Source organism: Rana temporaria, chromosome 4 (genome assembly GCF_905171775.1).
Source record: "Rana temporaria chromosome 4, aRanTem1.1, whole genome shotgun sequence".
In the NCBI taxonomy this organism is placed as follows: domain Eukaryota; kingdom Metazoa; phylum Chordata; class Amphibia; order Anura; family Ranidae; genus Rana; species Rana temporaria.
This window is the reverse complement of record NC_053492.1, coordinates 252402234-252426976: the sequence shown is the minus strand read 5'-3', so window position 1 is coordinate 252426976 and position 24743 is coordinate 252402234. Positions and strand designations below refer to the sequence as shown.

The 24743-nt window shown below is 41.8% G+C and overlaps 1 protein-coding gene across 1 annotated transcript in view; it reads left to right on the top strand.

The window, feature by feature from the left end:
• Positions 1 to 24465, top strand: part of USP45 (ubiquitin specific peptidase 45) — a 225598-nt gene extending 201133 nt beyond the window's left edge. Inside the window, 4 exon segments of the mRNA XM_040350145.1 lie at positions 5646 to 5743; positions 16173 to 16259; positions 19865 to 19985; positions 24060 to 24465. Coding sequence (XP_040206079.1) covers positions 5646 to 5743; positions 16173 to 16259; positions 19865 to 19985; positions 24060 to 24187 — 434 coding nt within the window. The 3' untranslated portion in view covers positions 24188 to 24465.
• The last annotated feature ends 278 nt before the right edge of the window (positions 24466 to 24743 follow it).

Here is a 24743-nt window from a genome sequence, read left to right as displayed (position 1 = left end):
AGGATTCTTGCCTTTTGCTAGCTAGGAGTGGATATGAAATTAGCCCTTAGTACAATTAAGGGTCAAATATCGGCTCTATCAGTCTTCTTTCAAAGACCACTGGCATCTCATTCCCTAGTGCAGGCTTTCATTCAAGGGGTACTGCAGATCAATCCGCCAGTCAAGTCTCCCTTGTGCCCATGGGATCTGAATCTAGTATTATCAGTGTTGCAGAAGCAACCCTTTGAACCTATTCGCCACATTCTGCTGATTCTTTTAAGCAGGAAGTTGGCCTTTTTAATTGCTATCTCTTCGGCTAGAAGAGTATCTGAATTAGCAGCTCTTTCCTGTAAAGAGCCTTATTTAGTTTGTCATAAAGACAAAATTGTACTACGACCCCATCCTGCCTTTTTACCTAAGATGGTGTCGGCTTTTCATTTAAATCAGGACATTGTCCTACCTTCTTTTTTTCCAGATCCGCAGACAGCGGAGGAAAGGTTGTTACACTCTCTAGATCTTGTGAGAGCTGTAAAAATGTATCTGCAGGCAACCACTCAGATACGCAAGACAAATATTTTGTTTATTTTTCTGGATGGTCCCAAGAAGGGACAAGCGGCGTCAAGATCCACTATCTCCAGGTGGATTCGACAGACAATTTTTCAAGCCTATGGTTTAAAGAATATTAGCCAGATTCAGGTAGAGATACGACGGCGTATCAGTAGATACGCCGTCGTAACTCCGAATCTGCACCGTCGTATATTTAAGCGTATTCTCAAACTGAGATACGCTTAAATGTTGCTAAGATACGAGCGGCGTAAGTCTTCCTACGCCGTTGTATCTTAGCTGTCTATTTATGCTGGCCGCTAGGGGCGTAAGTCGTCCGTGAATGGGGCTGGGCGTAATTTACGTTCACGTCGAAACCAATGAGTCTTTCCGTTCGTTCAAAACGTCATTTACATGGGGTCATGCTTTATTTACATAAAACACGCCCACCTCTTCACAATTTGAATTAGGCGCTATTACACCGGCACATTTACGCTACGCCGCCGTAACTTAGGACGCAAGTGCTTTGTGAATACAGCACTTGCCTCTCTAACTTGCGGCGGTGTAACGTAAATTACATACGCTACGCCCGCATAACTTTAAGCCGCCGTACGTGAATCTGGCTAAAGGACTCCTCCTTTTTCTGTTAAGGCACACTCAACCAGGGCGGTAAGTGCTTCATGGACAGTGCACCACCAGACTTCGGTGACTCAGATCTGTAAGGCTGCAACCTGGTCTTCAGTCCACACATTCTCTAAATTTTATCAGATAGATGTAAGGGCACGTGAGGATGCCGCCTTTGGGCGAAGTGTACTGCAGGTGGCAGTATAGAGCTTCTAGTCCCTGGCGGTCTGCTTGATCTGTGTCTCCCCCCCCTTCATATAGGGCATTGCTTTGGGACATCCAATTATGTAATGAACAGGGCTCTGTGTCCCGTGGTGTACGATAAAGAAAACAGGATTTTTATAACAGCTTACCTGTCAAATCCTTTTCTTGGAGTACACCACGGGACACAGAGGTCCCTCCCTTCTTAATGGGAGGGGCTATATGGAGGGGAACTGTCTCTGATTGTGCCAGTGTCCAATCACCTCTGGTGACCATACAACCCATTATGTAATGAACATGGCTCTATAACGTCCTCCCAGAGTTAAGGAACCACCCTGCCGCTGTTATTCGGCGGTGGGCGGTGGTTAAAGCAGAGGTTCACACAAAAAGTGAACCTCCACTTTTTGGATCCCTCCCCCCCTCCGGTGTCACATTTGGCACCTTTCGGGGGGGGGGGGGTGCAGACAGGTATTTGCAGCACTTCGGGGTTCTGACTCCTCCCCCCATGTCTTCTGGGAAACACTGTTCCCAGGAGAGAGCGGGTACCAGTGACGTCACTAACCAGTGATGCCACTGAAGGCTTCACTTCCTGATTGCCTCACCAAGGATGGCGGCGGAAGCAGCTGAGGACCGAGCGATTGCTAAGCCTCGTCTGCTGACATCGCGGGCGCGCTGGACAAGTAAGTGTCCATTTTCTGTCCTAGTCAGCAGCTGCAGTATTTGTAGCTGCTGGCTTTTAAAAAAAAAAGTCGGGTGGACCTCTGCTTTAAGCTTTTGTTCTTGTATATTAGAAACTGGAATAAAGATTTGGTTTTGGCCAAGTGCTTCATCATCTTCTCAAATCTTTAGACTGGTATTTGATCTAATAACTTGTTATTCCTAATTTTAGGCATTCTGATAGTTGATCATCACTGTTGGTCTGTACATACTACACTAGACATGCATAGTTAACGTTTAAAAAATACATTTACAACAGTGCCACCCAAAGTCTGATTTTAGGTACTACTACACATTTAATTCAAAGATTATTATTTTTTTCCCAGAGTTAGTGTGCAGATCAGGAGTTCTGGTTTCCCTGTACTTTTTCTTAGGTTAGTGATTCACAATATTGGTGTCGGGGACATTCAGTCATCTAGCACTTTTGTTCATGTTCATCAGCATATTTGTCATATTTGTCACAATACATGTTTCATGCAAAATTACTATGCTAGCTGCATTTTATCCACTGATAATTTCAGGTTGTGCATATATACAGTGATGAAAATAAGTATTTGAACACCCTGCTATTTTGCAAGTTCTCCCACTTGGAAATCATGGAGGGGTCTGAAATTGTTATCGTAGGTGCATGTCCACTGTGAGAGACATAATCAAAAAAAAAAAATCCAGAAATCACAATGTATGATTTTTTTAACTATTTATTTGTATGATACAGCTGCAAATAAGTATTTGAACACCTGAGAAAATCAATGTTAATATTTGGTACAGTAGCCTTTGTTTGCAATTACAGAGGTCAAACGTTTCTTGTAGTTTTTCACCAGGTTTGCACACACTGGAGGAGGGATTTTGGTCCACTCCTCCACACAGATCTTCTCTAGATCAGTCAGGTTTCTGGGCTGTCGCTGAGAAACACGGAGTTTGAGCTCCCTCCAAAGATTCTCTATTGGGTTTAGGTCTGGAGACTGGCTAGGCCACGTCAGAACCTTGATATGCTTCTTACAGAGCCACTCCTTGGTTATCCTGGCTGTGTGCTTTGGGTCATTGTCATGTTGGAAGACCCAGCCTCGACCCATCTTCAAAGCTCTAACTGAGGGAAGGAGGTTGTTGCCCAAAATCTCGCAATACATGGCCACGGTCATCCTCTCCTTAATACAGTGCAGTGGCCCTGTCCCATGTGCAGAAAAACACCCCCAAAGCATGATACTACCACCCCCCATGCTTCACAGTAGGGATGGTGTTCTTGGGATGGTACTCATCATTCTTCTTCCTCCAAACACGGTTAGTGGAAATTATGACCAAAAAGTTCTAATTTTGTTCTCATCTGACCACATGACTTTCTCCCATGACTCCTCTGGATCATCCAAATGGTCATTGGCAAACTTAAGACGGGCCTTGACATGTGCAGGTTTAAAGCAGGGGAACTTCCGTGCCATGCATGATTTCAAACCATGACGTCTTAGAGTATTACCAACAGTAACCTTGGAAACGGTGGTCCCACTCTTTTCAGTTCATTGACCAGCTCCTCCGTGTAGTCCTGGGCTGATTTCTCACCTTTCTTAGGATCATTGAGACCCCACGAGGTGAGATTTTGCATGGAGCCCCAGTCCGAGGGAGATTGACAGTCATGTTTAGCTTCTTCCATTTTCTATGATTGCTCCAACAGTGGACCTTTTTCACCAAGCTGCTTGGCAATTTCCCCCGTAGCCCTTTCCAGCCTTGTGGAGGTGTACAATTTTGTCATCTAGTGTCTTTGGACAGCTCTTTGGTCTTGGCCATGTTAGTAGTTGGATTCTTACTGATGTATGGGGTGGACAGGTGTCTTTATGCAGCTAATGACCTCAAACAGGTGTATCTAATTTAGGATAATAAATGGAGTGGAGGTGGACATTTTAAAGGCAGACTAACAGGTCTTTGAGGGTCAGAATTCTAGCTGATAGACAGGTGTTCAAATACTTATTTGCAGCTGTATCATACAAATAAATAGTTAAAAAATCATAAATTGTGATTTCTGGAATATTTTTTTTTGATTATGTCTCTCACAGTGGACATGCACCTACGATGACAATTTCAGACCCCTCCATGATTTCCAAGTGGGAGAACTTGCAAAAATAGCAGGGTGTTCAAATACTTATTTTCCTCACTATATATATATATATATATATATATATATATATATATATATATATATAAATATAAATACCGTATATACTAGAGTATAAGCCGAGTTTTTCATCAAATTTTTTGGTGCTGAAAATGCCCCCCTTGGCTTATACTCGAGTCACCTTTTTGCACCTGATCTCCCAGACTTTGGGGAACCGGTACCAGCCGTAGGTCTGCTGAACCCCAAACTTGGCACAGATATAGCCCCACTCTTCCTCTACATGTGTGCAAAGTTTGTTGTCAGGGGAGCACTGATTTTTTAAAGTCGGGCACCCCTTCAATAGACTCCCATGTTAAACTTTGGGGGCCCGGTACTGGCCGACCGTACTGGCACACATGTAACCCCAATTATCTTCTACAAGTGTGCAAAGTTTGCTGTCCAGGGGACCTACGGCCAGGGAGTACCGATTTTTCAAAGCTGGGCACCCTTTCTATATACTCCTATGTTAAAACGGAAGTCTAGTCATGGACACAGTAAGGCATGGACACAGTGAGGCATGCAGATGGACACCCTAGGCTTATACTCGATCAATACGTTTTCCCATATTTTGTGGTAAAATTAGGTGCCTCGGCTTATATTCGGGTCGGCTTATACTCGAGTATATACGGTACATATATTTTGGGACAGCTTAGCTTTTTATTTTAGTTAAATAATATACACTATGCTTGTTCATTTAAATCACATATTATCCTTGCATTTTTTTTTTTTTAAGTCCTTAAAGTGGAGTTTCCATCCAAAAAAAATATTTTTCATTATTGTGCTCATTAGACCTAAAAAATAAAAAAATACAAAATAATGTTTTACTCACCTGGAAATGTCTGTTGCTATGTGGTCCCACAAAATCTGCCTTCGGAATCACCTAGGATTCTGACGTCATCTCCCTCAGCTCCTCAGCACGCTAATGCTCCTGGGAAGGAAATGTGTATCATCATTTCCCAGGATGCAGTGCGCTACACCTAGCGATGGAATCGGGGGACTTCGAAATGGGAAGTGGCGCGATTCCGGCTTCCTACACTATTCTACGTTGTTGTTGTTGGTTGCCATCACAATGGCGGGCACGTCAGACGCCGCCGCCCGTTGTGATGGCAACCCAAGTGCTTGACGGCGCGCCGCTGCTACTGCAATGCGCATGTGTGAGAATGGGGTGCGACGGGCGGTCCATTATCACTCCCCAGCCAAGACTTCCAGGAAGTAAGTGCTTGTGGGCTTCACAATGCCCACAAGCAAAATGACAACAGTGTGGACATAGTTTATAAAACTATCTTTTTTGAATAACTATGCGGAGCGGCAGCGGATTGTAAAATAGTAAGTGACCAGATTTATATTATAAAAACGCATGATGAAAAGACATACATTTAAAAAATGCTAATTGTGATTGCAACTCCGCTTTAAAGTAATTGTTACTTTTTTTTACTCCTAGAGGATATACAAGGTAGTGTCTATACAAATGCCAGGAAACAGCTTTTGATTTCAGCATTACCAGTTGTTCTTATTCTGCATTTGAAAAGATTCTGCCAGGTAAGCTACATCACTGTAGGAAAAATGTGTTATCTTAATGTTTGTTATTAAAGTGTAAGTGTGGCCTAAATAGGTTTTTTTTCCGTTCATTTGAAAATATGGCTCTGCTTTATGTAGATAATCACAGACTGTGGCATATTGCCACCGACACTAGGTGCACTAAAAGAATAAAACATAACCCAACAGCCCTGCTGGTGACCAAAATTTCCTCCACTGTTGTGGACAACTCTGTTATTAGCCTAATGGAGGCTTTCTTAACCTCTTTACCATGGAGGAGCACTCGGGAAAAAAAATCATCCCTCAGGGAACCCCTGAAATGGTTTTCAAATACTCAGTTTGAAGTATGTTAATAAAATCAGTGAGTTGTAAGAATAGATACAAGAGTAAATATTAACTATTAATAGTAAATATTATTTATTTTTTTATTTATTTTTTTATTTTTTTAAGGGTAATTTTTATTGTTATTTTATATAAAAATGCAGATTATACAGACAAAAGATGACTTGCATGTAGAAATTCCAAGAATGCAACAAGTACGTCAGCAGACAAAAAACGCACAGCTTAGAAAAGCATCTTGAATACAATACTTGAATACAATACATCGCCTTATGTCTGACAATGTATTGTGAATCAGTTACTAAACTTGCGCAACATGTGCGCATTCGTCACTTCAAATATATCATGGGCAATGTGTTATTTAAGCAATGTCTCAGTATCATATCGCACAAGGAAAAAACAATATGTGAAATAGGAAATAAGACCCAAAATAGTTACATGTGTCGTCCACAGGCACATATAGAAGTTTCTATTCCTCAGTGGTGATCAACAAGGTCACCACTCAACCTGACCAGATCCTGTTAAATGTTGGACAAAGTTCACAGTTTTATTTGAAATTTGGGTTTTTCTTGTTAAAAACAATCTACATTTGTGATTGGTGGCAAAATCTATATTTACATTGCTGTTTAGTACACTCTGTACTGCATTGCAGTATTTGTCAGCACTATAGAATAATAACCGTTAAATATTATCTCAGGCACAGTCTATTTTTCCTATTGTGATGATGACAATTATAATGACACCATTACCATAGTTCTAAAACAAACAATGATGGGATTAATGCTGGTAACTGACTGTACGTTAACCTCTCCTCTAGAAAAATCACCAAATTCAGCCGAACCATGGTTAAGAAATCCTGGTCTAATGTCTGATTTTCCTACTCAAAAATTCTAAGATAATAATGAATGTTAAGAAAAAAAAACGTTTTAAGATCTTTTTTTTTTTTTCTTGGCAATAGGCTGGATAACTTGGATCCTCATAGCACCCCCAGTTACAGCAATAAAGCACATGTAGTTCTTTGTTTGGTGTGGGTTCCGCTGCAACAGCCCAGTTTCCTAATGGACAGTCTGTAGGGCACACATATGACCGGCCAAACTGCTTGTTTGTCACAGTGTCCCTTTACAGGCCTGTAAGATCTTGTCTCTGACCGGTGGTTGTTTACAGTACCATGATGGACGACTGTGGCTCCTGGCAATTCCTAATTGCCTAATGAGGGTTATTATGTATGGGTGAATTGAGACTCCAGGGATCCCACTAAGGGTGTTTACCTGCTGGTGTCAGGGGTCACCATGCTTTTGGGGCCTCTGCCCCTTTAGCTGAAAGTGTTATATCATCTGATCAGATGTGGCCAAGTTGTTTCACCTTAATGAAGCTACATCTAAAACCTGGTGTGCTTTGCTGTTTAACCACTTCCGGACCGCCGCATGTACATTTACGTTGGCAGAATGGCACGGACAGGCACATCATGGCACGGACATGCTCTGCTTGACGTGGGACGGGGGTCCGATCGGGACCCCCCCGGTACTTGCGGCGGTCCGGTTGGCTTCAGGAGCATCCGGGATGAGGGGGCGGCGGTTCGTTTTTGTCCGCCCCCTCCGGATCGCTCTCAGCCAATGCCCGTCCTCCCCCGCCCTCCTCCGCCTGCATTGTAAACACAGGCAGAGGAGGAAGTGATGTCACCGCTCCTCCCGCCGGTATATTCGTCCGGCGGAGGAGCGGAGACATCACACAGTGAGTACAAAAGCACTACACTGACACCTGTACACATAGGCACACAACCCCCCCCCCCGGTCACCCCCCGATCACCCCCCAGCCCCCCCTGTCACACTGTCACTAAATAGCAGTGATCATTTACTGATCACTGCATTTATTGTCCGTGTGACAGGCAGTTAGTGTTAGGTCCAGGGTAGCCCCCTACCCCCCCCTCCCCAATAAAGGTTTTAACCCCTTGATCACCCCCTAGTTAACCCATATATTGGCAGTGACCTGTTATCAGCTGACTCTGGGTCATGGAAGAACACAGGAGAAATGTACTCTGTTTACCCTAAAAGACAGGTAAAGCCAAAAATATTTGTCAGTCCTTCTCGAAAGCCCTTTCTCACATGAAGTTTGGCCTAACCCAGTGTTTCTCGACTCCAGTCCTTAAGGCGCCCCAACAAATCATGTTTTCAGGCTTTCCTTTATTTTGCCGAGGTGATTTGATCAGTTTCACTACCTCAGTAAATACCACAGCTGGTTCATCTGAGAGAAATCCTGAAAACAGGACCTGTTGGGGAGCCTTGAGGACAGGAGTTGAGAAACAACTCAGAATGTGGGGGGAGGACTTCTAGCATTCACAGACTTTTGGCTAGACCATGTGTTTGACAAATATCCTCACGAATAGATAGCCTCAGGATACAAAATTGAATTTGATACACCCCCTCCAACGTTTTTTTTTACTTCCAGCCTGTGTTTGAATTCTCAGAGGTTGGCAGACTTACATTTAACTGATGAGAAACTATTGGCCCAGGGGTAATGATCCCAGTACCTACCTCAGGAAATTTGTATGGGTTTTACTCAAACCTACTTACAGTGCCTAAGTAGGGCAGAATTCATCCACTTCTGTATTTTAAAGCCTTGAATGCTTGTGTAAAAATCCATGGTGGTGGTGTCCCTGCATCGGGGGAGGCTTCCTGGCATCTATAGACATCAAGCATACGTTCATGTACCCATTTACTAAGGGCACCAGCAGTTTTTGTGCTTTGAGGTAGGGGACGAGCACTACCAATTCGCAGTCTTTACCTTTCTGGTGTTAACCAAAACACCAAGACAGGCACCAGTCTTGCCTTCCTTGGGATCGAGAGGGATACCAACTGTCCAATACCTGGATGACCTAGGATTATGTGCAGAGTCTTGTTCGGAACTGAAGTTCAATCTTTCCATCACCATTTAGAGCAATTCAGGTGAACCATGAACTTGCCAAAGTCCTTTCTATTTTCATTGCTGCCTGGAATACTTGTAACTGGTCCTGGATGCCAGTGAGGCCAAGGAATCTATTCAATGAAAGAAACTACAGAAGCACAGCTTCAGATCCACCTTCTTTGCAATCTCCTATGCGCTACGCCGACGTAACCTTGAGAGGCAAGTACAGTATTCACAAAGCACTTGCTCCCATATGTACGCCGGCGCAACGTAAATGGGCCGGCGTAAGCCCGCCTAATTCAAAGTAGCAAAACAGTGGGCGTGTTGTATTCAAATGAATCGTGACCCCATGTGAATGCATGGCCGAACGAACGGCGCATGCTCAGAATCACGTCGCAAATACTCCCTACGATACGACGGCTCAATGCGTACGACGTGAACCTAACTTACGCCCAGCCCGATTCACGTACAACTTACGTAAACGACGTAAAATCCGACGGCACTTCCGACGTCCATACCCTAAACGACTTAGACCAGCTTTTTGGTGGTTTAACTTTACGCCGGAAAAATGCCTTACGTAAACGACATAGATTACAGCGGCGGGCGCAAGTACGTTCGCGAATCGGCGTATCTAGCTCATTTACATATTCAACACGTAAATCAACGGAAGTGCCCCTTGCGGCCAGAGTAAATATGCACCCAAGATACGACGGAGTAGGAGACTTACGTCTGTCGTATCTTGGCAAAATTCAAGCGTATCTCATTTTAAGAATGAGCGCATAGATATGACGCGCACATTCGGACTTACGACGGCGTATCTACTGATACGTCGGCGTAAGTCTTTCTGAATCTGGCTACTAGTGTCTAACTCCTGCAGTTGGTGATGTAGCCAGTTGGTGGTTCTCAAATGAAAGCAAAGAAGAGGATTTTAGGAAGACTACAAAAAAAAAAAAAAATTTTATTTGGATTAGGGTTTAAACCCCTATTTTAACCTTGTTCCACACTGATGCTGTGCAATTCATGTGCCTTTCCTGCACTGCATAGCAATCACACTGTGTTCTTGCGATTTTTCTGCGGGTGTCAATTAAAAGTTAAAGTATAACTCAAAGCAAAAAAAAATGTTGTTTTGGACAGAGCGGAGAGGGAGTAGAACCCCTGTCAGTTTTTATTGCTGTCTGTGTTCCTGTTACAGAGATTCCCCCTCTCTATTTGTCATGTTTACCATTATCAATGAAGGTGAAGGTAAAAGAAAACACCATAATTTGGGTTGTCACCATAAAAGTAATGGAGTAGAAATCTTCCAATGGGGACACTAGTTCTTGTGACCTGAGGGTCCCCAAGAAATTCTCCTAATTTGCAGGGATTTCCTCTCACTTTTTGTTTGGCTATGTGACAGGAAGTGAAGGGAAATCTCTGCAATGGGATACAGATGAGGGGAGAATATGACAGGGTTTATAACCCTCTCTTGCTCTATTCAAAATGACAATAAATGTTTTGCCTATAGTTCTACTTTAACAACACCCCAAAAAGCAGGTCGAAAAAGCAGTGCGTTTGTCTGAATTGGATTGCATGGGTTCTAGTGCTAACAAAAAAAGCTGCCCGCACCTTTTTCATATAAATGCAGTTTGATTTGAGCCATTCCAAATGAATGATCTTAAATTGCACTGCACAGAATTGCATGATTTTCACAGGAATGTGGTGCAATTCTTGTGCGAATCCTATGCAGTGTGCAGTGTGAACCAGGGCTTACTGTCTCTGCCCCACTAGGGAGATTTTATTTCCTGTAATAGCAAACGAGAGAAAACCTCTCTAACAAATGTTGTCAACAAAAAACGTGTTCCCATTGGATGGTTTACCCTCGTCTCTTGCTTAGGTGACAACTCATTTTGGATTTCCTTCAGTGTTCTGTCTCGGTAACAGTGGTCCCCAGGACAAGCAGAGGTGTGTGACTCTCACCATTTGAAACACAGACGACAATAAAAACAGAGGCTCTAACTATTCCCTACTCTATTAAAACTCTTAAAGCGGAGTTCCGGCCACAATTTCACTTTTTAAATATAAATACCCCTGTAATACACAAGCTTAATGTATTCTAGTAAAGTTAGTCTGTAAACTAAGGTCCGTTTTGTTAGGTTGTTACAACATTTAGACACTTTATAAAATAGAAATTGACTGGGGCCATCTTAAGTGTGGGCATCATGAAGCCAGACTGTATGAATTCCTGGATTTCAGCCCTGCAGATCTCGCACATGCTCAGTGCTGCACAAGCAGTGTCAGATCAGGTTTCAGCACCTGTGCTGTCCAAGTCACATGATTATTTGAGACTGGGGAGTGCACAGACTCCTGGAAAGTTACACCCACTACATTCCCAGGAGTCTGTGCGGTGTAGGTTAGGAAGCATTAAGCACCTAGGTGCAGGAAGTGGGAAGATTAACTATTCTGCCTAGCAACAACACTTTGAAGGCATCTAAAAAAAAAAAAAAAAATCGTAAAGGACTAATGACATTTTTTTAAAACTACTGATGTAATGTTATATTTATGGGTGGAACTCCACTTTAAGAAATGGTGTTTAAAGGCTAGGTTCATTTTGTTCACCATTTGTTTTTCTAAATTCCAGCTCCCCTATGTACCTATATAGCATTAATATTCTTATTTTGCAAAAATAAAACAGCTTTCCTTTAATTCTACACATGCTTACCTAACTCTCTTCATAGCTGTTTAAAAACACTGCTCGATTACTTCTGCCTTACTTCCTGGTCAGATTTTAGGTCATGACACAGGAAGGAGTTGACCAGCTGAGGGTACATTGAGGGGAAAAAAAGTATTTGATCCCCTGCTGATTTTGTATGTTTGCCCACTGACAAAGAAATTATCAGTCTATAATTTTAATGGTAGGTTTAACAGTGAGAGACAGAATCGCAACAAAAATATGCATTTCAAAAACATTATAAATTCGTTTGCATTTTAATGAGTGAAAAAAGTATTTGATCCCTTATCAGCAAGATTTTTGGCTCTCAGGTGTCCTCTATACAGGTAACAAGCTGAGATTAGGAGCACTCTCTTAAAGGGAGTGCTCCTAATCTTAGCTTGTTACCTGTATAAAAGACACCTGTCTACAGAAGCAATCAGGTTCCAATCTCTCCACCTTGGCCAAGGCCAAAGAGCTGTCCAAGGATGTCAGGGCCCATATTTAAGACCTACACAAGGCTGGAATGGGCTACAAAACCATTACCAAGCAGCTTGTTGAGAGGGTGACAACAGTTGGTGTGATTATTCACAAATGGAAGAAACACAAAATAACTGTCAATCTTCCTCGGTCTAGGGGCTCCATGCAAGATCTCAACTTGTGGAGTTTCACTGATCATGAGAACAGTGAGGAATCAGCCCAGAACTACACAGGAGAATCCTGTCAATGATCTCAAGGCAGTTGGGACCATAATCGCCAAGAAAACTATTGGTAACTATAAGGTCCCCTGCTCAATAAAGCACATGTACAGGCCCATCTGAAGTTTGCTATTGAACATCTGAATGATTTAGAGGAGAACTGGGTTGAAGGTGTTGTGATCAGATGAGACCAAAATTAAGCTCTTTGGCATCAACTCAACTTGTCGTGTTTGGAGGAGGAGGAGGAGGAATGCTGCCTATGACCCCAAGAACACCATCCCCACTGTCAAACATGGAGGTGGAAACATTATGCTTTGGGGGTGTTTTCTGCTAAGGGGACAAGACAACTGCACTGCATCAAAGGAACGATGGACAGGGCAATGTACCAGCAAATCCTGGGTGAGAACCTCCTTCCCTCAGCAAGGGCATTGAAAATGGGTTGTGGATGGGTATTCCAGTATGACAATGACCTTAATCCCATAGAAAATATGTGGAGGGAGCTGAAGGTTCGAGTTGCCAAACATTGGCCTCAAAACATTAATAAGGCTGGGTTCACACTACGGTTTTCCCTTCCGTCAGCCGCATACGATTTATATGAAAAACCGTATGCGGCTGAAACGGACGGGAACGTATGGAACCGCACACATGTGCGTTTTCCATTGACATTAATGTTAAAGGAAAACGTATGCGTTTGCCATACTGTTTTAAAAACGACCGCAAAACCGTGGTTGAACACGGTTTTGCGTACGTTTAAAAAACGTTTTGCCAGCAAATCGTACGCACCCGGATGCATCTGAGTGCATACGATTTGCAATGCATTCTCTATCTATATGTTTTCCCGTCCGGGCCCGTACGTTTTCAATACTGAAATCGTATGCGGCTGACGGACGGGAAAACCGTAGTGTGAACCCAGCCTTACTTGGAGAGGATCTTTAAAGAGGAGTGGGACAAAATCCCTCCTGAGATGTGTGCAAATCTGGTGGCCAACTACAAGAAACATCTGACCTCTGTGATTGCCAACAAGGACTTTGCCACCAAGCACTAAGTCATGTTTTTCTAAGCGGTCAACTACTTATTTCAGTCATTAAAATGCAAATCAATTATTACTTTTTTGAAATGCGATTTTCTGGATTTTTTGTTATTCTGTCTCACTGTTGAAATAAAATTATAGACTGATAATTTCTTTGTCAGTGGGCAAACGTACAAAATCAGCTGGGGATCAAATACTTTTTTTCCCTCACTGTAGCTGATGCAGGGTGTGTGCTAATGAGATCAGCTGGTCAATTTCCTGTGTCATGACCTGAAGTCTGTCAAGAAAGTAAGGCAGAAGTAATCGAGCAGTGTTTTTAAACGGCTATGAAGAGAGTGAGGTAAGCCTGCATAGAATTAATGGAAGCTGTTTTATTTTTGCAATAGAAGTACATTAAAGCGGAGCTCCACCCTAAAGTGGAACTCCCGCTGATCGGAACCCCCCCCCCCCTCCGGTGTCACATGTGACACCTTTCAGGGGGGAGGGGGGTGCAGATACCCACCTCCGGCCACACAGTCTCGGGTAAACTGCGGGCATGACATCACCTCCCGCCCTCCCCCCCCCCCCCCCCCCCCGTTGTGATCTGGGAACACTCGGCTCCCAGAACACAGCGGGAGCCAATCGGCAAGCGTAGCGCGGCTCGCGCATGCGCCGTAGGGAACCGGGCAGTGAAGCCAGAGCGCTTCACTTCCTGGTTTCCTCACTCAGGATGGCGGGGAGGCAGCAGAGTGATGAGTGATCGCTCGTCCTCTGCTGCGGATGACGCTGGACTCCAGGACAGGTAAGTGTTCTAATATTAAAAGTCAGCAGCTGCAGTATTTGTAGCTGCTGGCTTTTAATATTTTTTTTTCAGCGGACATCCTCTTTAATGCGATATTGGTACATAGGGGAGCTGGAATTTAGAAAAAAAAAGGTGAACTTGGCATTACAGTTAATATACTGTAGAATTGTATAAACAAAAATCAGCGCAACAGTTACTTTTTTTCTAGCTGCTCACACTTAGTGAAGAAAAAAAATATATATATACAGTATATATATATATATATATATATATATATATATATATATATATACAGTGTGTGTGTGTGTGTGTGTGTGTATATATATATATATATATATATATATATATATATATATATATACTGAATGTGAAGAACTGTGATCTTCAATTATTTTGGAAGATTTGCTGGATTGAATGAACCGAACACTATTTTTCGCCGCAGAGTGGTGTGCACATTTTTATTTTGTTTTTCAATTTGTTCAAAATTTGATGCACTGATTTCTCATTTTGATGTATGTTATATCATGTTCTATTTGATTTATGAATTAAATGTTTTGGATTTGCTCACATATCACTAAGTTTATTAAGTGCAGCATATTTATTATACTAATATACAGTATGTACTCCCTGAAGGATTGCATGCAATCTTTGGTTTTTGTAATGTGAGTAAAGAGTATGTTGTATTGGTTAAAATGGAGTTTGAGTACAAAGCCAAGTATGAGGCTACACCATAGAAAATAATATATAGACATTATGGGCCAGATCCACATACATTTAGTTCCGCGCAGCGTATCAGAGATACGCTACGCCGCCGTACCTTACCTGGCGCATTTTCGAATCCTCAGCAAGTTCGCGCCGTAAGTTACAGCGGCGTAGTGTATTTCTGGCGGCGGATTTCAAATTGGGCGGGTTGGGTTTCATTTAAATGAAGCGCGTCCCCGCGCCGAATGAACTGCTAATGCGTCGTCCGGAAATTTCCCACCGTGCATTGGCGCTAAATGACGTCGCTAGGACGTCATTTTTTTAACTTAGACGTGAGTTGCGTCCATCCCTATTCACGGACAACTTGCGTAAAAAATAAAAAAAAATCAAATTTAGACGCGGGAACGACGGCCATACTTAACATGGCAAGTCTATGTATACGCCGAAAAATACCAGCTTTAACTTTACACCGGAAAAAGCAGACTACAGACGAAGTTAGAAAATGTGATTGCCGCGCGTACGTTCGTGGATCGTCGTAAATCGCTAATTTGCATACCCGACGCGGAAAACGCCACCCAGCGGACGCCAAAGTATTGCATCTTAGATCCGAAGGCGTATGAAGACGTACACCTGTCGGATCTAACCCAGAAGCCGTTGTATCTTGTTTTGAGGATTCAAAACAAGGATACGATGCGGGAAATTTGAAAGTACGCCGGCGTATCAGTAGATACGCCGGCGTACTTGCTCTGTGGATCTGGCCCTATATACCTAACCTCTATGAAGGTCTAGCTTTGCTTTACGGTCTTTCCACACAATTGGTTATACAAGGCAAGATTTAAGTATCAATACATGTCTCTTATATTTAGACAATATTTGCTTATCTTGGAGTTCAGATTTAACACGCTGGAAGGTTGGTTTAACCACAGGTGTTGCCTATGGGACCGTTTTATCCAAACAGATTCCCATTAATCCTTTTTTTTTTTTTTTTTTTTAGTGATTTTGTGTATAAAGTATAGTATAGCATAGCATTTTGTGGGTGTAGAAAAACACTGCCTCTGGCTTTAATTGAAAATAGAAATGGTAATAGAAGATATGGTTTAAGATGTTAATACTAGACTTAATACATTGGTGTATTTCTAAAGTATCAAATTCCATCTGTTTATGCTGTTTTATACAAGTACTGCATCTCAAAATAATAATTCATCTCTGTAAATAGTAGTAATTTGTGCAAAAACATAAAACTTTCATTCATGCTGACCTTGCCATGAAAATCATTTATCTATATTTTATTTCAGAATGGGCTAACACTGCGTAAAATCAATAGGCATGTGGATTTTCCCTTCATTTTAGACCTGGCACCCTTTTGTGCTGCAACTTGCAAGGTATAGTAAAATTGTAGAATGTTATGTGTTTCTGCTTATAATAATGTGTAATGTACTTGGTGCATCCAGGGTTGTGGGCTGAGTGCTGAATTGTCTGGACACTTCGGATTGTTTAAGTGTCTAGTTGTTAATTAGTTCATGTTAATTAGATCAATGTCAATTCTGTGTGAATTTACAATTAAGGGTTCCAGTTCCAGTATGCACCTAACCTAGTGTCATCTAATATCTTGGATGCAATATTTTGCTATAATTCCTGACATTATATATATTTTTTTCTAACACCCTAGAGAATAAAATGGCGGTCATTGCAATACTTTTTGTCACACCGTATTTGCGCAGCGGTCTTACAAGCGTACTTTTTTTGGGCAAAAATCACCCTTTTTTTTTATTAAAAAATAAGACAACAGTAACGTTAGTCCAATTTTTTTATATATTGTGAAAGATAATGTTACGCCGAGTAAAATGATACCCAACATGTCACGCTTCAAAATTACGCCCGCTCGTGGAATGGCGTCAAACTTTTCCCCTAAAAATCTCCATAGGTGACGTTTAAAAAATTCTATAGGTTGCGTCTTTTGAGCTACAGAGGAGGTCTAGGGCTAGAATTATTGCTCTCACGCTAACGATCACAGTGATACCTCACTTGTGTGGTTCGAACACCGTTTTCATATGCAGGCGCTACTCAAGTATGCGTTTGCTTCTGCGCGCAAGCTCGTCGGAACGAACACTGAAAAAAAATGGATCACTTTTATTCCTATTACAAGGAATGTAAACATCCCTTGTAATAGAAAAAAGCATGACAGGTCCTCTTAAATATGAGATCTGGGGTCAAAAAGACCTCAGATCTCATATTTAGACTTAAATATGCACAAACTACAGCTTATTCAGAATGCCACTGCAAGGCTACACATGGGTGTTGGTCATCGTGACCACATCACGCCATCGCTGAGAACCCTGCATTGGCTACCCGTGAAGGAACGGGTTCTGTTTAAGACTGGTTGCATGGTGCACAGGGCTATCCATGGCAAGGGGCCAGTGTACCTGCAGGAAAAATTCACCAAGTATGTGCCCAACCGTACCTTAAGGTCGGCTAATTTGGAAAATTTGGTGATCCCTAAATTTCGAAAGAAAAAATGCGGAGGGAGGACGAGTGCGGTCCAGGGAGCACAGTTTTGGAACTCCCTGCCTCTAAAATTAAGGCTTGAGAATGATCTTTTTAAGTTCAGGAAGCTTCTAAAAACTGAGCTTTTCAGTCAAGCCTATGGAATTACATAGGTTTTTATAGTTCGTTGATCTGCTAACCATTTTAAATTTTGATCTGTTCCGCTGCCTGTGTGTTTTTTTGGTTGTTGCTGTATTGTTGTTCTTGGCGCATCGAGGCCTACGGGTAACTGACTGTGTTTTGTACCATTTTGTACTTTTAAGAATTTTAATAAATAAATAAATAAATGCAAAAAAAAAAATTGTCATTTGAAATAATGACAATAAGAAAATATTGCTTTAAGAAGCATGGGCAGGAGTGACGTTTTGACGTCGCTTCTGCCCTGCTATGCTATGGGGACAGGTGGGGGCCATCTTGCCCTCACTCGCATCCACAGCAAGCAAGAGAGAGGACCTGATCGCCTCCGCCGCTGCCAACGGCTCCGGTAAGCGGCGGGAGGGGGGGCCCCTCTTTCGCCGCCGATAACGGTGATCTTGCGGTGAATCCGCTGCGGAGACCACCGTTATCGTTTACAGGACCGCTCAAAGAAACAATGGATATCTCGGTTGTGGCAGCAGCTGCTGCCGTTACCGAGATATCCATCTTTAAAAACAGGACGTATATATACATGAGCGGGTCCTTCAGTGGTTAAATGCTTTCTGAGAAATAGCTGAGAAGTTAACCTAACAGGTAAAGGTGCCAATAGGCATACTGTAGAAAAAAAAATCTGAAACCTATTAGCCAACAGTGTTTAGACCAACAAATGAACAGACGTTTATCTTTTATCTGAACATTACTGTTCCCCTCAACAAAGCACCCTACTTCCCTGGTCAGCAGCATTATCACTCCACTGAAATACATTTGTGTGCTTGGCTGAGCTGAATATAGATATTTTTGGAGTACTTTGCATATACAGTACATGGCATGAAGGGTAGTGAGACTAGAACTAACTTGCATGGATGGTAGGAAGATTATGTTAAGCCTAGAACACATGATCAGAAAATTGTACGAAAAATACGTCTTTCAAAGCAATCGTACGTTAATCTGATATTTAGTACACAGCTTTCGAGAGCAGATCAGAACAGGTCATGCAAAATTTTCCAATAGGACAAGCACAAAATATATTCTTGTACAATTTTTGTTGAATCAGTAAAGTTTTTGCCCGAAAATACAATACCAATACAATACATTATATCACTTCTGGATTTTAATTCTGTCGTATGAGAATTTTTGTAACTTTAGTGACCTCTATTTTTTTATATGAGACTAGCGTGCAAAAAAAAAATATGGGTCCCTCGGAAGTTCAGCGTCCTTCCTCCGCCACCAGGCAAGTTAGCGCAACGCGCTTCGTGCATGCGCAGTGGGGAAGCGGCCTGTGAAGCCAAAAAGGCTTCACTGCAGGTTTCCTTAACCATGAATAGCGGCGGCAGCACCTGAGAGCCGATCCTAAAATCAGCTGGGGTGCCGACATCACAGGCTCCCTGGACAGGTAAGTGTCCTTATATTAAAAGTCAACAGCTGCAGTATTTATAGCTGCTGACTTTTCATTTTTTTTCCCAGGCTGGAACACCACTTTAAAACTACCCTCTAACAATCTATGGTTGACCTTAATTGAATATTGTGTTACTCTGGCTGCAATATTGTTCAACCATGGGTTTCTAAGGTACTTGTTAAGGGTGAAAATAGATAAAAACTACACAGTTAGGCATCTTTGGTACCTTTATTAGCACTATTTGAATTAGCTATGATATGTTTACCACAAGATTTATTTTCTTCCTTTTTTTTTGAAGTGTTACTAAACCCGGGACTCTACGTTCACTACATCTGGTCTCCCACAGTACACAGAACATGGAAATGCAATTATTTTAGTAAATATAAACTGCTAAATACCTTTTCTCATCAGCAGTTAGAGCAGTCTTGTGATTTCTATCAGCATCTGGTTACAGCTTGTAGGAGGAGTTTTCATTCTGCTCTGACTGTTTTATCAGGCATCAGGACCCCAGATCCTCTGTCTGGACAGTGCTGATTTGCCCTATTCAGATCACATGCACTCTGACAAGAAAAAAAAACCTCTAGCAATTCGCACCAAAACGAGCATGTGCAGCTTGTCCCCTAGTCTCTGTTCTATCAGGAGATGGATTGGGGACTGTGGAAGAAGGGGAGAAACAGAGAAGACAAACAAACAGCCTTTTTACACAATGCACAGGCTTAACCACTCAGGCACAGTGAGTATAACAAGCGTACTTTACTACATATACACACTGATTTTACTGTTGTGGGTTTAGTAACACTTTAGGTTTTAAAGGGAAAGTAGTTGTTTTACCCAACACATAAATGTGATAACTGTAATAGTTAATGTAGAATGAACTAATGATGGATTTTCTTTCCGTTTAATCATGTGAAGAATGTGTTAGAAAAAAAAAGTGTTCTGTACAGTCTCTATGGAATAGTGGAGCACAGTGGATCTATGAGAGGAGGACACTATGTAGCATATGTCAAGATCCGAATGCCTTCTAAAGGATCAGGTGAAAACATCACTATTATAAATAAGCTTTCACATTTACCGTATGTACAAGAATGCAGCCATTTGCTTTTTTTGTCAAATGCATAGATTTATTTGTTTCCAGTCACATTTAAGACTCACCCTATACTGAATATTTTTCTCTAATTATGTTATCTATCTACGGTACTGTATGGCAAGCCTAACTGGGATCAGTTTAATTGTAAACTTTTTATAGAAAGCACCCAAAGAAAAATATGGCGTTCAGATTGGTTTGCTTCTCCATGTGGTGGGCAACAGCTAAAAACGAATGCAGACTGAAAATGTTACATAATAATTGTAAATTGTTAACAAATCTGGCAGAAGCTAAATAACCTGCAACAGCTATGCCCTTAAAGGATCACTAAAGGAATTTTTTTTTAGCTAAATAGCTTCCTTTACCTTACTGCAGTACTGGTTTCATGTCCTCATTGTTCGTTTTTGCTTTGAAGTAGCTGTAATTCTGCTGTGATCTCCACACTTCCTGGTTGCCTGTTTCCTTATAACCATCGTACTGGGAGCTTTTCACGATGGTCTAAGCTGTCATTACTGTGTGTCTAAAACTCCTCAGAACCAATCAGATTCATTTTAAAAACAAAACACTGCCCTGGATTTGTTGTCTTTGTTCTGTGAATCTTCCCGACTCACCTCTCACCCGGAACTTCATGTATGTACCTTTAAAACCGAACGTGAAACTAGAGGCACATTATATGATAGATTAAATTCAATTTTTAATCATTTTTAAAAGGAATCGGTTAACTTTTATGTCTCTATACCCAATAAACAGTCATTTCAGCAAAAAAAAAAATTTCCTTTAGTGACCCTTTAACAATGGCTTGGTCTCTATAGCACATCACTTTATGAAAACTTGATTTTGTGTTCTTTTATGAAGTTCTTCTAGTGTTCTACTATGGCAAATTATTAAAGTGACATTAACCCTTTTTCACTACCAGGGCCGTAAGGACCTACAAAAGTGCTTGCAGGTGGCCAGGTCCATACGCCGTACGGAGCTAATTTCCCCCTCTTCTATAAGCTCACAGTCACTTCAATTACCCTAAACTTATAGCAAAATTGTTCAGCAGACTCTGCTTGAACAATTCTATAACTCTGATCAGCAGCTTAAATCCCGCTGATCAGAGTTATTAATGTCAAATGTGAGCTCCCACCCATGCCACCCGCTTCTCCACGCCATTCTAAAACAACTCCCCCGCTCTCCTTGCCTATCCCCCTTCACCCCACTCCCCCCCCCCCTCCCAGCACTACACATTGCTCCTATATGCCCACTGACAGCTGATACATGGTAACACTTGCGGTTTAATAACTGCCCAGTGCAGTGGTTTTGCACAGAGCAGCCCCAATCCTCCTCCCCTCGGGTCACCTGCTGGTGCTCCCCCTCCCTCCTGCCAAACTCCCCCACTCTCTCCTCATTGGCTGTGATTGACAGTAGCAGAAGCCAATAGCTTTTGCTGCTGTCTCAGCCAATTAGGTGTCTTCGACCCAAGATAGCCGCTACTCTCATGCACATCGCTGGATCGAGATGGGGCTTAGGTAAGTATTAGGAAGGCTGGGAGAGGGATGGTGTAAATGGAAGTTTTTTTATCTTCATGCTTAGAATGCATGAAGGTAAAAAACCTTGAGCCTTTACAGCCACTTTAATTGGCAACATATTTGCCCCAGATTTGACCTTGACTGGGAAGTTGGATGCACTGCATTTTTTATGAATCAGCTCTATAGTCTAGAACGTAAAATAAAATAAGAATCTTCTTTGTTGTTAATTATATGGACACATATCTCCCATTAATATAGAAGGTTTTGGCTAAAGCATTCACTATTTTACTCAATAATGTTATAAATGGAGTGATTATTAATAGTTTTCAGGCAGGGTTTATCTCTGAAAGGGACACAGGGAAATAGAATGGTATCTTTGGGCACTAAATAGATATTTGACATGTAAAATGGCCCTGCCTGTGAACAGTTCTTGAGAATTTAATATCTGCAACTCACAGTGGGAAGCAGTGCTGTAAATCCAGAATCAGGCAGGACTGTGTGTGGCCAGATGCTGACTGACAAGCCACAGGCTTGTGAATCAGCAGTGACAATGCTGACCGTTATGCCCCCTTCGGCAACATCTTCTCATCTTACTATAGTGCAAGCAGGCACAGCTAACACGAGAGTAGCACCTCTGCTCTGAAGCATCATTGCCACACAGTGCAGTAAGCTGCTTTTAGGTGGACTTCACTGACTGGTTCAACAGGTATTTGTTGTATGATGAGGGAATTTCCTCCCCTTTGCTCTGGAGAAACATATTATTGGTGCACCATATACTCCCTCCACTGTTCCCTACTAAGAGGTTTTAGAGGAAACTGTTTCCATGTAGGTTGACGACATTCATGTACCTGCACTTCTTCTTACGGTGGCGCAGCGTATCGTATTTACGCTACGCCCGCCGTAACTTACAGGAGCAAGTGCAGTATTCACAAAGCACTTGCTCCGTAAGTTGCGGCGGCGTTATGTCCAGCCCTATTTGCGAACGACTTACGCAAACGACGTAAAAAATTCAAATTTCGAAGCGGGAACGACGTCCATACTTAACATTGGCTGCGCTTCCTAATAGCAGGAGCAACCTTACGCCGAAAAAGCCTAACGTAAACGACGTAAATAAATTGCGCCGGCCGTACGTACGTTTGTGAATCGTCGTATCTAGGTAATTTGCATATTCTACGCCGAAAACAGCGGAAGCGCCCCTAGCGGCCAATGTAATATTGCACACAATTCTACACCGCCGCATTCAAGTTACGTCGGCAGAGGAAGCCTATTTTTTTAGCGTATCTGCCTTTGAGAATCAGGGTAACGATACACCGGCGCAGATTTGAAATTATGGCAGCGTATCTGGAGATACGCTGCTGTAAAAGCTACATGAATCTACCCCAATGTTGGTATACATGGCAAACCTCAGGGTGTCTCTTTTCCAATTTGGTTGGATATAAAAGAAGCGCTTGATGATTGTTCAAAAAAGGTTGATCTATAACCATGAACATTAAGCTACAAAAATCAACAGTTTTGTTATATAGCATTTTCATTGATCATCAGGTTTTTTTGATGCTTTAGGTTTTAAGGGCTTTTAAGGGCTTTTTACGTTTCTTATTTGGAAAGGCACTGGTTTCCTTTCTATCAGGGTCCTTCACATCACAGAAATGCTGTGAGTCAGCCCACAATCACTACCTAGACCTTTAATCAAACTATTGAACAGTGGAAATGTGTTCCTGTGTACCAATACTGCTGCGTATGTTACCTTAGCAAATTACTGTTTTTGCTTTATTTTGTATTTCTTTTATATTGTGAAAAGAAAAACGTAATAAAAATTATTGAAATAGAAATTGAGTCTTTTAAATGACTCTATACCATCAGGGACAGGTAAGGTTTGCATTAAATATTTTTTGAGAGTGGTAAAAGGTTTTACTTTGTCCTAGATTAAATAAATTATAAAACACTTGTACCGTACACTTGTACCTACTGTGTACCTTCCATCAAGAGCTGAGGTGGCTCATTACCAATGCCATCCATAACTATAAAGCAAACCAATTTGAAATGCTACAGGAACTTACTGTATCATTGACGTTTTAAAAAGAAAAGGTTGTAGGAAAATTAATTCCATTTACAAAAATAAAGATCAAGTGACCAAGGAGCTGATGGAAGGACAGGTTTTATATAAATAAGTACTACAGAATAAATATACACTAGATTGTAAGCTCTAACAAGCAGGTCCCTCTGATTCCTCCTGAATTGAATTGTATTGTAACTGTAGTGTCTGCCCTAACATTGTAAAGCGCTGTGCAAACTGTTGGCGCTATATAAATCCTGTATAATAATAATAATACACTAAGCATAAAGATAGAGCTGTCAGCACAGGGTATGTTAGATGTTGATTGGCTGCTATTAGGTTACAGAAAGGACACTCTGCTAATTTAGGCCAGTTGCATATGTAGTGTTATACTGTATATGTACTAGTAACATTTGTTTGGCCATTGTTTTAATGCTCACTTTTTTGTTTGCTTTACAGTACTGAAAGATGGAGCAACATCTTCTTCCAGCCAATGGGTGTATATTAGCGATACACACATACAGATGGTGGATGAATCCAGGGTGCTAGCTGCTCAAGCTTATCTTTTATTTTATGAAAGACTGTAGTGAAAGTTCTTTTGAACTTTGCTCTAAAACACATTTTTCACTCATAGGTCTACGTGATGCTAAAGAAAGGAAGATCTATGAAAATATGCTGCTCTACGTGTGTTTGTAATATGACACTAGTAATTGGTTTTCAGTTAATGCTTTTTTCTTGACAAAGTATAACAACAGAGTGTAAATGCATATTAGGTCAATTTGGACCTAATCTAATTCTCATCGGCCAATGTATCCTATTTTAATAAAAAAAAATCTGGAGGAATGTGGCCAGAAATACTGCTTGAGCTATTGGTTTTCTGTTTTTAGGTTTAACCACTCAAATCCCAGCTCACTCCCACTCATATCACTCCTCTCTTGGCCAGCTCACTCCCACTCATTTCAATCGTCGTTGCCAGCTTACTCCCACTCATATCACTCCTCTCTTGGCCAGCTCACTCCCCCTCATATCACTCCTCTCTTGGCCAGCTCACTCCCACTCATTTCAATCGTCGTTGCCAGCTTACTCCCACTCATATCACTCCTCTCTTGGTCAGCTTACTCCCACTCATATCACTCCTCTCTT